Source organism: Elephantulus edwardii, unplaced genomic scaffold (genome assembly GCF_000299155.1).
Source record: "Elephantulus edwardii isolate Elephantulus edwardi_28Jun2011 unplaced genomic scaffold, EleEdw1.0 scaffold00057, whole genome shotgun sequence".
Classification (NCBI taxonomy): Eukaryota; Metazoa; Chordata; class Mammalia; order Macroscelidea; family Macroscelididae; genus Elephantulus; species Elephantulus edwardii.
The window spans coordinates 996965-1010501 of record NW_006399807.1 but is presented as its reverse complement, the minus strand read 5'-3'; the positions used below and the strand labels follow the sequence as shown (position 1 = coordinate 1010501).

Here is a 13537-nt window from a genome sequence, read left to right as displayed (position 1 = left end):
AAAAAGTTTTGTTGGATATTTAAAAAAAAATCTTAATGAGAAATTACTGCAATATACTTGACTACTACTACCCCTGCTCTAGTCTTGAAGATCAGTTACCTGAGTAAATCCTACTACTATAAATATGGGAATTTGTAATTTCTATTGAAGCCTTTCTATGGGTGAGACAGGCTCTCATTCTTGTTTTATTTATTAAAGACTGGCGTGGCAGGAGGAGAAAGAGGAAGGTTCATGTGATACTTTAAAGTGGCAAACTACCCTCTGGGATCCAAATGCTAAATACATAATCTTTTCTGATTCATTGACATTCTCATAAACAGATAATATCTATCCATTCACCGTGTCACCCAGTATTACACTGTACGTGCCAGGTTCTCAGGTATATGCTGGGCTTGACAGGTTCCCGTCCTTAGAAGACTCCCTGATCAGCAGGGAATTCGTGCGAATAAGCTTCTATTCTCAGGAAACCTTCTACAATTTAGCACAGAAAGGCTGATGAGAGAAAGGAGACTCCTTGGCATTACCGGGAGGTGTCTGATCTCAGTGGTTCCAATTCCAACTTAAAGAATTAAGAAGTAACAACATGCAGCTGGCCTCTGAGATATGCTTTCCCTGTAGCCTAGTAGGTTCTCAAACACTAGAATAAATACAGACCACATGCACATAAGCACTGAAAAGCTTGGTTGTAGTATTGGCACAGAGTATTTGAGGTGGGAAAGTCAAAGTGATTATATGTGAGAAAATGGACTTAGTTTTCATGCTAAGTAAGATGACTTTTGCCTCAGTTTATGTAAAAATAAACACGGAAGTACTGGTTTTTTTGGTCTTCTAGACATCTGGTGCTCTGGTGGCATAGTCCAATAGGCAGCTGCCCTGCTAACCCAAACTACCCTCTGGCATCTGAATCTCCCAGTTGCTTCTTAAGAGAAAGATGGGCAATCTGCACCTGTGTGATTTACAGCCTCCAAAAACCTACTGGATCTATGAGTCAGTTCCAGCTTAGTGCCAGTGACTGACTGACTGAGGCCACACACTTTATTTTACTGTGAAGTGAATAGAAAAGTTGGGTGGGAAGCAGGGGCAGAGGGGGTGGGCATTAATCATAAGGTCGCACAATGGTCCAGTGTGGAAAACAATGATACAAACTTTGTAAATAAATTAGTAGAAAATTTTAAAAATAAATAAATAAAAAGCAAACACATACACACCCCCCAAAAATAATTAATTAATAAATCAATAAATAAATTTAAAAAAAATAAAGATTCACCTGAAACCTCAATACCACCCTTTCTCAAGAGGCATGATTTAGCCTGTCATGCAAAAATGACCTGAACATAGAGGCTCAGAGAGCTTCCCGGCTGGCAAGCATCCAGGATGCCGGCATAGTGGCATGTCGTGTCTTAGGACATCGACACTTTAGGGTGGGAATTCTGCTAGTCCTTGCTCTGCATGTATCTTTTCATTTGTATCCTTTTCTATAATACACCTGGAGTCTTCCGAAGGGTTGAAATATTGTCTTGTGAGTTCTGTGAGTTTTTGCAGCAAATTATGGAACGCAAAGGGGAAATGAAGCTGGCAAGTCACCAAGTAAAGAGATTGTGGGGACTCCGAAGCTTGAAGATGGCATCCTGCAGAGGTCATGAGAAACTAGCCCCCAATTTGTGATCAGCTCCTCAGAAGGTTGAGGTGTCATTTAGACTACCATAATTTGGTGTCTGCCCAATGTGGTACACAGCAGTGTGAAAGACAGTGCCCTTTGAATTTGTGAGGTTTGACTTAGTTTAGGGGAACTGCAGTTAAGAGAAAGTGACACAGGGCATGTGAGGCGGAAGGACTGGAGAGGGAGACTGGGTCAATCTTTGCATTTGGAGGACTGGATTCACGCTGTTCTAATCATATGCCATCTAATCCACTACTCCTTTTACAGATGAAGTTTACAGAGGCAAAATACCTTGCCGAGTCACACAAGCAGGATAGGCAGAGGTAGAACCTGAACTCAAGTCTCCTCCTCATAGTTTGGGTCCTTCTAGCACGCCACACTGACTCAGAGAAAAGAAACTGCTATTTTTCTGGAGAAGAGGACTGTATAACACACTCACTAATTAGTCCAGCAAGGGCATTGACTAATCAGAGAATGAGGGGCTGTATATGGTGCCTCTGAGGTTTCCAGTTATAGTTGCATCTACATCCGAGGCTACTTGGCAAGAATTCTAGTTCTTATGTTGATGATGGCCATCCCTGACCTTTGCCAGCTGTTCCACTTCCTTGAGGGAAATTGTGCTTTTACGTGGTGGCATGCCTAATCTCACTTCTCTCTCAATGCAATGACCAGAGAAAGAGAAGAGAGAGGCAGTGTTTGCGCTCAGACAACAGAGGGCTGTCACATGGGAACACGATGACAAAAAGGCTGATTGCTGTTAATGTGCATTCGTCTGTCAGAGGTGGTGTAAAATGAGCACCGTGATTAAAGGCATTATCCAAATCACAGCCCCGGCCCTGAAACGGACACCGGGCGTGGGTGGAGGAAACGAGATGGAAGGCTCTCCCTTCCCAGGCCTGGCACCAGAAGAATCAGCTCTAGGAAAGACCTATTAGATCACCTCTCCTCTGAGCCAGCTGGAAAGTGAACCTACACCACAGATTACCAAGGATGCAGTTTCAAAGTGAGTCAGAAGGTCCTCCGGGAGACACTTCTCCAGCTTAGTTTTCAATTACTTGGTGGAAAGAGGCTGGCTTCTCTCCCAGGTGATACCTCAGCATGATTTTACGTGTTATGTGACCCCAGGCAAAATACTTTGACTCTCTAACCTCAGTTTTTTTCATATATGGAGTGGGGACAGCACTGCATAATTCTTTCTGATACATAAGACAGATGGAGAGATGGAGAAATGTGAAATAAGAGTATCCTCTAAGGATAAAATTATTAAGTGGTCTATAATGGACCTGATCAGAGCTATACAAAGTTACTCAAAAGGAGCAGAACAGCTCCTAGACAGCAGGTCTTAAATACAATCTGGTTGAAAGTAAACAGAATATGTCAGTCAGAAGTATACATTGGTGGGGGTAGTGCAGAGATACCAGAGCAATAAGCACGGAGGGAGAAAAATCAGAAAGTCCTGGACGAAAATGCTGTCAAAGTCTTGTTGTTGTTAGGTGCTGCTCAGTAAAACCCATAGCTACCCAATGAACAGAAGAGCTGAACTCTGTCCTATCATGTGCCATCTTTACGCTTCCTGACTAGAGTCCATTGCTGTAGTCACCATGTCAACCCACCTGCATCATGTCTCTCTCTAGGTAATAGGCCCTCCTAGCAACATGCCCAAAGTATGTGAGGCGAAGCCTCATCATTCCTGCCTCCAAAGAGCACTCCAGCTGCATCCTCTCCATGAGAAGATTGTTCTTTTGGCCACCCATGAGCTGTTCAGTGCTCTTCTCCAGCACCACAGCTCAAAAACATCAATTCTTCTGTCGTCCTTATTCACTGTCCAGTTCTCAGATGCATAGCAGATGACCGGAAAGACCATGGCTTGAATCAGACACACCCAGTACACTTCAAATACAGCATGTGCCCCACAGCAGCACTCTCTAGGTGCATCTACTGTGGATCTCAAGACTCAGTAGCATACCTGCATACTGCTCTACTGTCAGGTTTGCTGGGAAACCTTCTAAAAATTTGTCTTCTCACATCAATTGCCTGCCATAAAAAGAGCATGTGCTTTTCAGGCTAATAAAATTATCTTGTCTGTGAGACTGTTCTATTTCTTACAGGGACTTCAGAAATTGCTGGTTTTGTTTCTACATCGGCCTCTTTTGAGTGCTGCCTGTGCATGTTAGTATTCTGGGTACCTTCAACACATTGGCGAGTCTGGGTCTCTGACTCTCAAAGACGGACAGCTCAGCCCTTAGTCGGGGCTGAGTACTGGGAAGGAAATGCCACTTTGTCCCCGTGATTAATTTCCCCTGGTGACTGGATGCCATGAACACTGACTAAAAGAGTTCCCCACAAAGAATTTCTTTATTGTCCTGATGAAAGGGTGGATGCTAATTGAAGTGAAAGCACCTAGAAATGGCAATTACCTTATCAGCTGACATGAGAGCAATGGCAATGAAGGGCTAACCCTTTGACACACGTGGCAAAAGTCAAGCAGGGTCTCAGCATGGTTCCCTAATTTATGAGCTTGGCTTGTAATGGCTCAATTTTTCTTAGAATATACTCTTGTTCTTAAATCTACACTGTTATTATCCATAATCTCTTTAACTTGGACTCAGAAGTCTTTGCCTACCTGATAGACCTCAGATTGCTTCAGCAACAGCTTAAACCAGAAACTCCCAAGAGAACAGTACAGACTGCGTCATGGTCAACTGTTGTATGTAGACACATTGTTGTTGTGTGCCGTGAAGTCGGAACTGACCCAGCGCTGAACCTCCAGCAGGTTATCAGAGGCGGTCAACAACACGGCAGGAGACTGTCCATCCTTCTCCCGTGGAGTGGCTGGTGGATTTGAACAGCCTGTTTTTAAGACTGAAGCAATTCCCAATCCTTTTGGACTCCTTCCAACTAGGCCATCTGAGCTCATTCATATATGAGGGGCTGTTATTGCTGTTGCGTCTATAAAGTTGAAGATACTTGACATGCTATTACAAATTCCACACCACTTCTGAATTTTGAAGGAGTTTGTGCTTTATCAACAGTATGTCATGTTTTATTTCCCCCCTACATATTTCCAAACTCAAAGTCATAAAAATATTTTCTAGAATCATCCATAAAGACTTTCAGGGAGCAAAAGAGAACAAGTTTTGTTTTAATATATGGGAGACCTTTGTAGCTGCCCAGAGATAAAATGTCCTGCCTCAGGAAGTAGTAAATCTCCCATCACTGAGGTGTGGGAAATCACACACTGGGCACTACTGTCCTTTTCAAGGTGGCTGTGAAGAAGATTTAAGGCCTGGGATGGGGAAGACGACTACCCTTTAATATCCCTCTTACCATATGATTGATTCTCCAAGTTTATGCTGCCTGTCACTTATGTATCTTTGCTTTCCATAACCTCCACACTCTCTTCTAGGAGTTTTCTTTGAGTCCCATTTGAATTAAAGTAGACTTAAGTAGTGGACCAAAAGGTAGCCCAGGCTATAGTGCTGATCAACAATATCAAAGAAAAGCATCATAAAAACCCAAAAATCATATAACAAAGACATCAGCAGAGTCAAGAAACAAAGTACAGCCTCTCCCCACATATCTTCAGTCAACCAAGTTCTTTTCTAAATCCTTTCAGAAAAAGACTACCTTTATGCAAATCTAGTCTTTCCAGGGTGTTACCATCATTTTCTCATGACAGACACTCACAACTAATACAAAACAACCAAGTGTTTAAGCAGTGTATGCTCTCTTGTTTGTCCTGGGCTAATATAGACTAACGCTCATTGCACTACATGGATCAATACTTTCCTTTACCTCCCATCCTCCTTACCCCCCAGTTTTCACATAGAACAACAACAACTAGGTTTGGGGAGAGTAGTTTAACAGACAGGCTGAAGCAGCAATAACTGCAGCAGGACGAGTCAGGGGTGCACAATGGGGTCAGATGGCATCTCCAGTGAGACGGACTGTTCTTCTGACAGAATGGAGCGGCTAATGAGGGAGCTTCTTGTTCACTCCCCCCAGCTGAACCCAGTTACTTAACTGTTCACCTTTAAACTGGAAGTGCTTCCCAAGATAACACTCCTCAAAGGCTATCAAAATTAGGAGGGGCCTCTGCATGAGAGGATGAGGACAGATGGCTTCTGTCACCAGTGGGATGGCCAGCAGTTTTGCCTCACTCTCTGCTCAAGCTGTAGCCTTCCAATTCTGCTGCTGGTCTAAGAGGATGTTCTCGTCAGTTAATGAAAGGTTTCTCTAGAAATTACCCAATACCCATTTTCTCTTCTTCCTTTAATGTTTCTGGTTCAGACCACTTACCTTTTTCTTCTTCTTCAGAATCACTTTCACTCCGTCCACAGAAACCATTATGCTCACTTTCTTCTTCTTGATGTTCTTGGCTTTAAACTCATACTGAAAAGGAGAGAAGAACAAAAAAACAATCCAATCAGATCAAAACATGTGTGCAATACCAGCTAGCTCAAGGGTAGGAAGAAGGCAGACCCAGCTGAGTCTAGCTCTTGGCCCGGTTCCTGGGGATATGAATCCTCTGTTGTCGTTGTCTATCAGAGTCAGAGCTGACCCACAGATGACACTCCAGTGGGTTTCAGAGGCGGTTACATGCATGGGAGGAGACTGCCCATTCTTCCCCCTCAGCAGCTGGTGGATTCGAACCATGGGCCTCCAAGATTGCAGTGCAGCTTCTTACCACTAGGCCACCTGAGTTCCCTATGGAACCTCTGTTGTTGTTAAGTGCCATCGAGTCGTAGATGACTCATAGTGACCCTAACAAGGGAAGTGTAAAAATAGGCAGATGCCTGCAGTCAGGGGCAGGAATCTTTACGTTGGAATAAGAAGCCATAATGGTCATTAATTACAACACTCAGCCATCAGGTAGGACCACTTGAATGAACCTAATTCAGCCTAACAAGATAAAAGTTGGCTAAAAATCTCATCAGAAATGCAAGACCTACCCTCAATGATTCATTCCATCATTTAACCACGTTCATTGTTGGGCAAGTTTTCCTTGTTGGGCAAGTCTGCCTTATTGTTAACCAAATGCTGCTAAGATTCCATTTCATCCTTAATGAAGGTTAAGGAGAGTTGGCACCAGACTTCTATGGCAGAGATTTTTACGTACTAAAAGATAGTTATTAATTCTAAGCTGTTCTCTACAAATTTGATTTCTCAAATTCCTTTAATTATCTGTGGGACAGTTTCCAAGTCCACCCACAGTCTTCTTAGCTTGAAGCTGTTGAGGCTAGATCTAGTCTAATCTGGAAAGGATCTGATGAGTGATAATTGTAAGGGAAGGTGTTACATTTTACAGCTTCTATATGCTGAACTCAGATGCAATCCTGAGCTCTACAGAGCCGTCAATGTGACCTTCATCTTCAATCTCAGATAACTCTGTGATACTTACATACCTTTAAACACTTCTACTTGTGCACCTATCTGTAACTGGTGGCATTACTCCACATTCTCCCCACTAAACTTCATTTTGAGCACTTCTGTTTATTAAAACCACTTTCATCTGGCCTCCATCTTAGCATCACTATCTAGAAAATAGACCTGCTGTAGTCTAATAATCAAATATCTGAGTTACAGATTCCTTTCAAGAAGACAGCACAGGACCCAGAGAGAAGACCTCACTCCAACCTGATTCCTTTTCTCAAGTACCTCTCTTTCCCCAACAAATATCTCCTATCTGCCACCCTGGTGCTTTAGTGGTAAGGAATTGTGCTGTCAGTGCAAAGGTATGCAGTTCAAATCCACCAGCTGCTCCATAGGAGAAGGCTGGGCAATACCTTCTTGTGTGGTTTACTACCTCCGAAACCTCATTGGAGGGTCAGCTGTGGGTCGGTTCTGACTCAACAGTACAAGAACAACAATAACAGTAAACCTGGAAAGACACATTCAGCTCATTCTTAGAGTATTTCAAACTTAGTTGTTTCCATAGTGTTTTGAGAACTTCTCTGAAGTCTCTTAAGAACTCAGAGCTTTCTTATACGGTCTAACTTCTATTCCTTCCACTGAAATCCTAGGTCATCGTATTTTACTTTGTTGTACAACATAGAGTTGATGTTCTCTTGGCTATAAATAAGAACATGGTCTTGCTAACTAAGGCCATGTTTGTGTTTATATTGTTACAGCGGTTCTGGGTTGGTGCTAATTTGTGTTTCCATGTGACAGCAGCCTACGTCATCCCTCAGTTGAGTTATCATTTATCATTTCCCAATAGCTTTACCCTATCAACCCTGCCAGTGACTGTCAGGTTATTTCAAGTCATGGCAGTCTCACACGAGTCTGAGTCTGGTCTTCAATGGATTCTTTTTTGGAAGTAGATCACCAGGCCTTTTTATTCCAAGAAGTCCCTGGGTGGACGTCAAACTAACCTTTCAGTTAACAGCTGGTGTGTCAAATGTTAGCACCACCCAGGAACTTCACCCTGGCAACAACTCTCTCTTTACCCAAGGGGATGTGAAAGACAAGCAACGCATAGGAAGACAAGGAAAGGAGGAGGAGAGACTTTTAACCTTGGACTCTGCTTCAGTCTGAGAAACCAAAAGCTAATTAACAATAAAGCGACAGAGAACATGGGCAGCTGAGGGGGTGGGGAGGTGAGGAGGGCACTAGTCCTGGAGCCGGGCTCAGGACAGACTCAGCCCTGTGGCAAATTCCTCCCTAAGCCTGTGGCAACGAGCCAATGAACGCTCGGGTTGCTCCTGATTGGCATGCACTTTAGGACGAGGCTCCAATTTGCAACTTGCGCGACTAACTGCATCATTAGGCTCAGGTGCAGTTCTAGATGAGCTGAAATTACCTCAGAGTGGAAGAACCATCATGAGAATCTGCAAGTTAGCTGCCTTTGGCCTTGTGCCTACTGAGAGAGGTGAACCGGCTACATTTCCTGGCCAGGCCAGCATTTGCCTCTGCTCATGTGAGCTTTCCACAAGTGCTACCTTTCAGCTGGGCCTCCCTTCTGACCAAGTCACTAAACTCAGAGCTGCTCCCACCACAGGGACTGCAGAAGGGTGCATTCCGAATGATGCACGTAGGTGAGAGTTGAGAGCAGGATTGTCCAAAACGCCTGCAGGAGGACAAAACCTGCCCTAGACAAGTCAGTCCTTAACTGTTTTATTGTCTTGGTTCTTTCCTAGTGTTTCTCTCACTCTTAAACTCATTGCTGTTAAATCAGAACTGATCCACAGCTGACCTCCCAGCCTATTTTGGGAGGCTCTAAATCTCACAGGAGGAGACAGCCCATCTTTCTCCTGAGGATCTACTGCTGGAGTTGAACCCTCAGAGAGGTATCACCTTGAGGTTAGCAACACAACTTCCTACCCACCAGGTCACAAGATCTACATATACTCATCTTTCTTTTTTTTTTTCTAGCAACAAAAGCAGAGCAACAAACATTACAAATCTCCCCTTGCTGGGCACTGTGCCTTTCTTCCCAGCCCTAGTTTCAGATAACATGTTGCTTGATAAGACAGACCCTTAAATATCACATATTTCTAGAAGAAACTTATGTTGTTTTTGTGTGCCCTGGAGTTGGAACTAATTCATAGCTGACCTCACAGTGGGTTTTCAGAGGCAGTAAATCCACAAGAGGAGATTGTCCAATCTTCTTCCATGGAGAAGCTGGTAGATTTGAATCATGTGCCTTTGGGATTGCAGTGCAGCTTGCTATCACTAGGCCATCTGAACATATTTCTCCCCTGTTTGGCTTGACTCTGGGATCTTTTTACTCACAATGTCACACCCATGCCTGGCAAGAGACACCTAGTCAGTTCACTGCTTCAGGATCTTAAATGTAACTGTTTCTACTGCTTGTGTTTTAACAACTTGAGCCATATCTTTTAATACCCTGATTTTTGAAAAACCAAAAAGGCAGTTCAACATTCTCTTTGGAACTCGGAGGAAAAAACCTCCAAACTAACCAACCAACCAAAACCCAAACCCTCTGCGGTCAAGTCACTTCTGACTCATGACTACTCTTGAGCAGAAATCCAAGACTGGAAATCTTAACTTTAAGGCTGCAAATCATTAATGGGACAGACAGACAGACACATCCATTACACAGAGACTGCGGAGCTCGAATGGCTAACCGTTCAGTTAGCTGCCTAACACATATATCACACTAAGCGAAGAGTCTCTAATTTGATTTGTGCATATGCTCCCTACTAGCTCTTTCGGGGTCTCCTGGCCCAGTGACTCCGTGGAAAAGCATGGCCAAATGATTTCCTCCAGAACTTCAACAGCAGGGACAACACAGGTGCTGCTTAGAAAAGCTGCTGGAATGCTCTGGAGTATTTAAAAATGAAGGGGGCATGACGTCCCATCACAGCTGACAGTCCTACCTGAATGCTGTTTATAAGATTGGACACACTGCATTTATTCCACCTGCCTGCTGGTCAGATGTCCCAACCCTGTTCCAACCAAAAAATCAGTATCCAAATTACAGTTCTATCGGAAACCATGATATTGGGGGGGTTGTGAGAGAGAAGGATCTGAAAATACTTAAATGTTTATTACCATTAAACTATTTGTTTATATGGTAACTGCACTCCAATTGTACAACCTGTACATGCTGGACTCATTCTAGAGATAGAAAATGATTTGAAGACAGATGAGGTGATGAAAGCAAAGAGGTCAAAGGCGAGCAGGGACTCAAAAGGAACAAGTCCTCCTTTTCCGCAGCCTGCGCTGCTCCAAGGCGGAGAGCTTCCTGGGAGGAAGCTTTTGTGCCCTGGAACACGGAGATTCAGTCGGCTCAGGCTCCGTCAGGGGCTGAGGAACAAACAGGACGGCTGGTGACACCATCTGCAGCCCAGGCCAGCCTCCCACCGATCCACACCAGCCCTGAAGTCTGTGCCAGCAAGTCTGGCTCCCGAAAGCCAATGTGGACAGACTGACCCAATACATTTGCTTTGGGAGCCAGAGCCCCACCAGCATGGAAAGATTAAGCCCGACAGGGCCTGGCCTTTTAAGGGAACAATGCAATATAAATCCTGGAACACCAGCTGCTGAGCAAAAAGACAAGGGTAAAACTTTTGGGGTTCATAAACAGAGACTGAGGACACTGTTCTCTAAGAGTGGCCCTGGGACTTAGTGTGTGCCAGCCACAGAAGTCCACCAGGGGGAGACAGGGCAGGGGGAGGATTGAGAATTTAACAGGAGCCAAAAGTAAACATTCCATGAGTGAGATGAGCTACACTGGCAATATGAGCTCACAGCCCAATTGCTCAGGTTCTGAATGTCGCCTCACAGGTCCATGCTCCTTTCCTCGATTCCCCCAGCTGCCTCCTAACCTTGCGTCTCAGTGACAGCTGCAGTCTGAGAAGGAAGCAGGAAACCTGTGGTGGCTGAGAAGGAAACAGCTAAGAGAGCATTTGACAAAGGAACTATGCCAGCAGAAACAGAATTTAGCTACTTTCTCAGGGTTGAGGGGGTAAGATTGGAGCTGACACACATACACCCCACTTTAATACTGACAGTATTTATCATCCTGTAGAATCCCCTAGCTGTTTGGAAAATAGCTGATTTTTCAACAAAAAAACAGACAAATGTCTTTTACAGAAGTCTTGCTTCTGCAGTCACCTTGACTACAAATAATGTGGCTAATAAGGAACTCTCTCATAGCTTCATTTAGACTGATATCTGTCCTAGTCCCTCACACTGTACCATAAAATTAATTTTGTACAGATCCTTTCATCTGTCCTCCCACACTGCTCCTGGGTGGACATCAAGGCTCTCAGAGATGGATTCACCAAGAGGAGAGGGCTCCATTTGAATGGCAGACATTGATGGCCTAGTTTTGTAGGTCCTTGGCTTATTTTCAGCTGTGCTCACCAACTTTCTAGAATGAATCTTGTGGCTTTGCTTCCTGTGAATGATCCCAGGAAATTTAAAAGTGAGCTAGCTCTAAGAGTGCCACTGGGCATTTTAATCATATTCTGTCTGAAGTCTTGTCTTCATGAGTGTGAGCATATCTCCACCATAAATTGTGGGTCTTAATGAAAGGTTTTTATTAAAGATTTATTAAAGGCCTTATTAAAGGTTTTTAGGCATTCCTTTTGCACATATTATTAAAATGCAAAAGTATGTATTGTCAGGAGCTAGTCAAGGTCAACTGGCATAACATAGTCCACAAAGACAATGTTCTATATCCCACATTGGTGAGCAGAAAACTAGAGTGTTAAAAGCTTTTGAGTGGCCATCTAAGATGCAAGTATTGGCCTCTGACCTCAACAAAGAAGGAAGGAAAATAAAGATGCTTAGAAATAATCAATACAAAGTACTAAGGAGCCACGTCAACTTCAACCTCCTGACCCTGAGACCAGAAGTACTAGATGGTGCCCAGCTACCAGTGCTGACCTGCTAACAGGGAACACAGTAGAGGGTCCCAGACAGAGCAGGTGAGCAATATGGAACAAAACAGAAAATCATAAACATGGCAAGAACCCAAAGATTAGAGCCTTGAAGTCAACTTTGAGGTAAACAATAGACAAGTTTATAAGGGGAACCATACTAATATGAAGCTCATAGTACTCACTTCTTGGAATAATCAATCATATAAGATCAAAATATTATCAGCAGCCAACCAAGGATAAACCTCAAGACATGAAAGGTTAAGAGAGAAGGATAAATGGAAATGATACTCATAGGAGAGAAGGGGGAAAGAATGCCAATTTTTACAATATAGGTATTATAATTCATATTATAAAACAAAATGTGTATACATGCTTGAACAGAAAACCAATTTGCTCTAGAAACTTTCACACAAGAATAAAAGTTAAAACAGAAAGCTAAGTTTAATGACCTTGGGATTAAGATGCAATATATGAAAGCATTTTACTACAAACTCACTTGGTCTCACAGCTTGCCTGCTTTAATTCTGCTTGCAAAAGGATATTTGCCACCCCCCACATGCAAGTTAAACTTGTCATACTTTTTTATACTTCTATATAATTGCATTTGCTGTTCCTTGTGTCTACAATGCCTCCCTCCACCATCTGCCTGGTGAATTCCTGCTTATTTCTGAAATATCAGCTCAGACTTCTCCACAGTGAGTGCCTTCCAGGTCAACTCCCCTGGCCCTCATTCTCCCATGGAGTCATCCATCCAGTTGGTTACTATAGCAATGTGGCAAGCCCCTGTACTCACTCACCACTGATAGGTTTTATTCCCCCCTTCTATTTATTTCCCTACCATAGCATGCCCTCCTTTGGAGCATAAAATATAATACTCATTTATTTCTATCCAGAAAAACAATACCAGGATATAAAAGAATAATCACCACTGACAAAGGTTATTCACAGACCAAAGAGTAACATACACCTTCAAGAAGTTAATTAATAACTTGAGTTACTAACACCCAGATCCTATTTCATATGCACGGGACCTTGAAGAGAGTTGTTTTTGAGTTTTCCGTATGCTACAGGCCTTGGGACAATGCAGTGTACCTTGTCTGTAGTTCATTAAATGAAGTATTTTAGAGCTGCCATTATTGGTCAAAGCCATTCTCAATAATTTCATAGTTAAGTAAGGCAATGAATGAGGTTAATTAGGCAGCTGATCCTCTGTCTTTTGGGCTAAACAGGTTCCCCGAGTTCCAGGTCTTATACTCTTGGGACCAGAACCTGGGGGCCTAAGCATCCAAGAGCCAAGATGCTCAATGAATCTCATTAATTTTATCAAGATAAAGACTTAACGCTGGTTGTTGTTGTTGTCATGTGCCGTCGAGTCATTTGTGACTCATAAAGAACCTATGTACTGTAGCTCTAAACCCTGCTCTGTCCTGTGCCAATCGCACTGCCTCTGACACACCCATCTTGATTACCCCAGTCACTGAATCAATCCACCTCACAGAGGGTCTTCCCCTCCTGCGCTGTC

General features: G+C 43.4%; 1 protein-coding gene across 2 annotated transcripts in view; it reads right to left on the bottom strand.

Annotated features, from left to right (window-relative positions):
• Positions 1–13537, bottom strand: part of NOS1AP (nitric oxide synthase 1 (neuronal) adaptor protein) — a 523739-nt gene that overhangs the window by 128452 nt on the left and 381750 nt on the right. For both annotated transcript variants that reach the window (XM_006887361.1, XM_006887362.1), the window contains exon 3: positions 5960–6052. In XM_006887361.1, coding sequence (XP_006887423.1) covers positions 5960–6052 — 93 coding nt within the window. The remainder of the gene's footprint in view (positions 1–5959; positions 6053–13537) is intronic.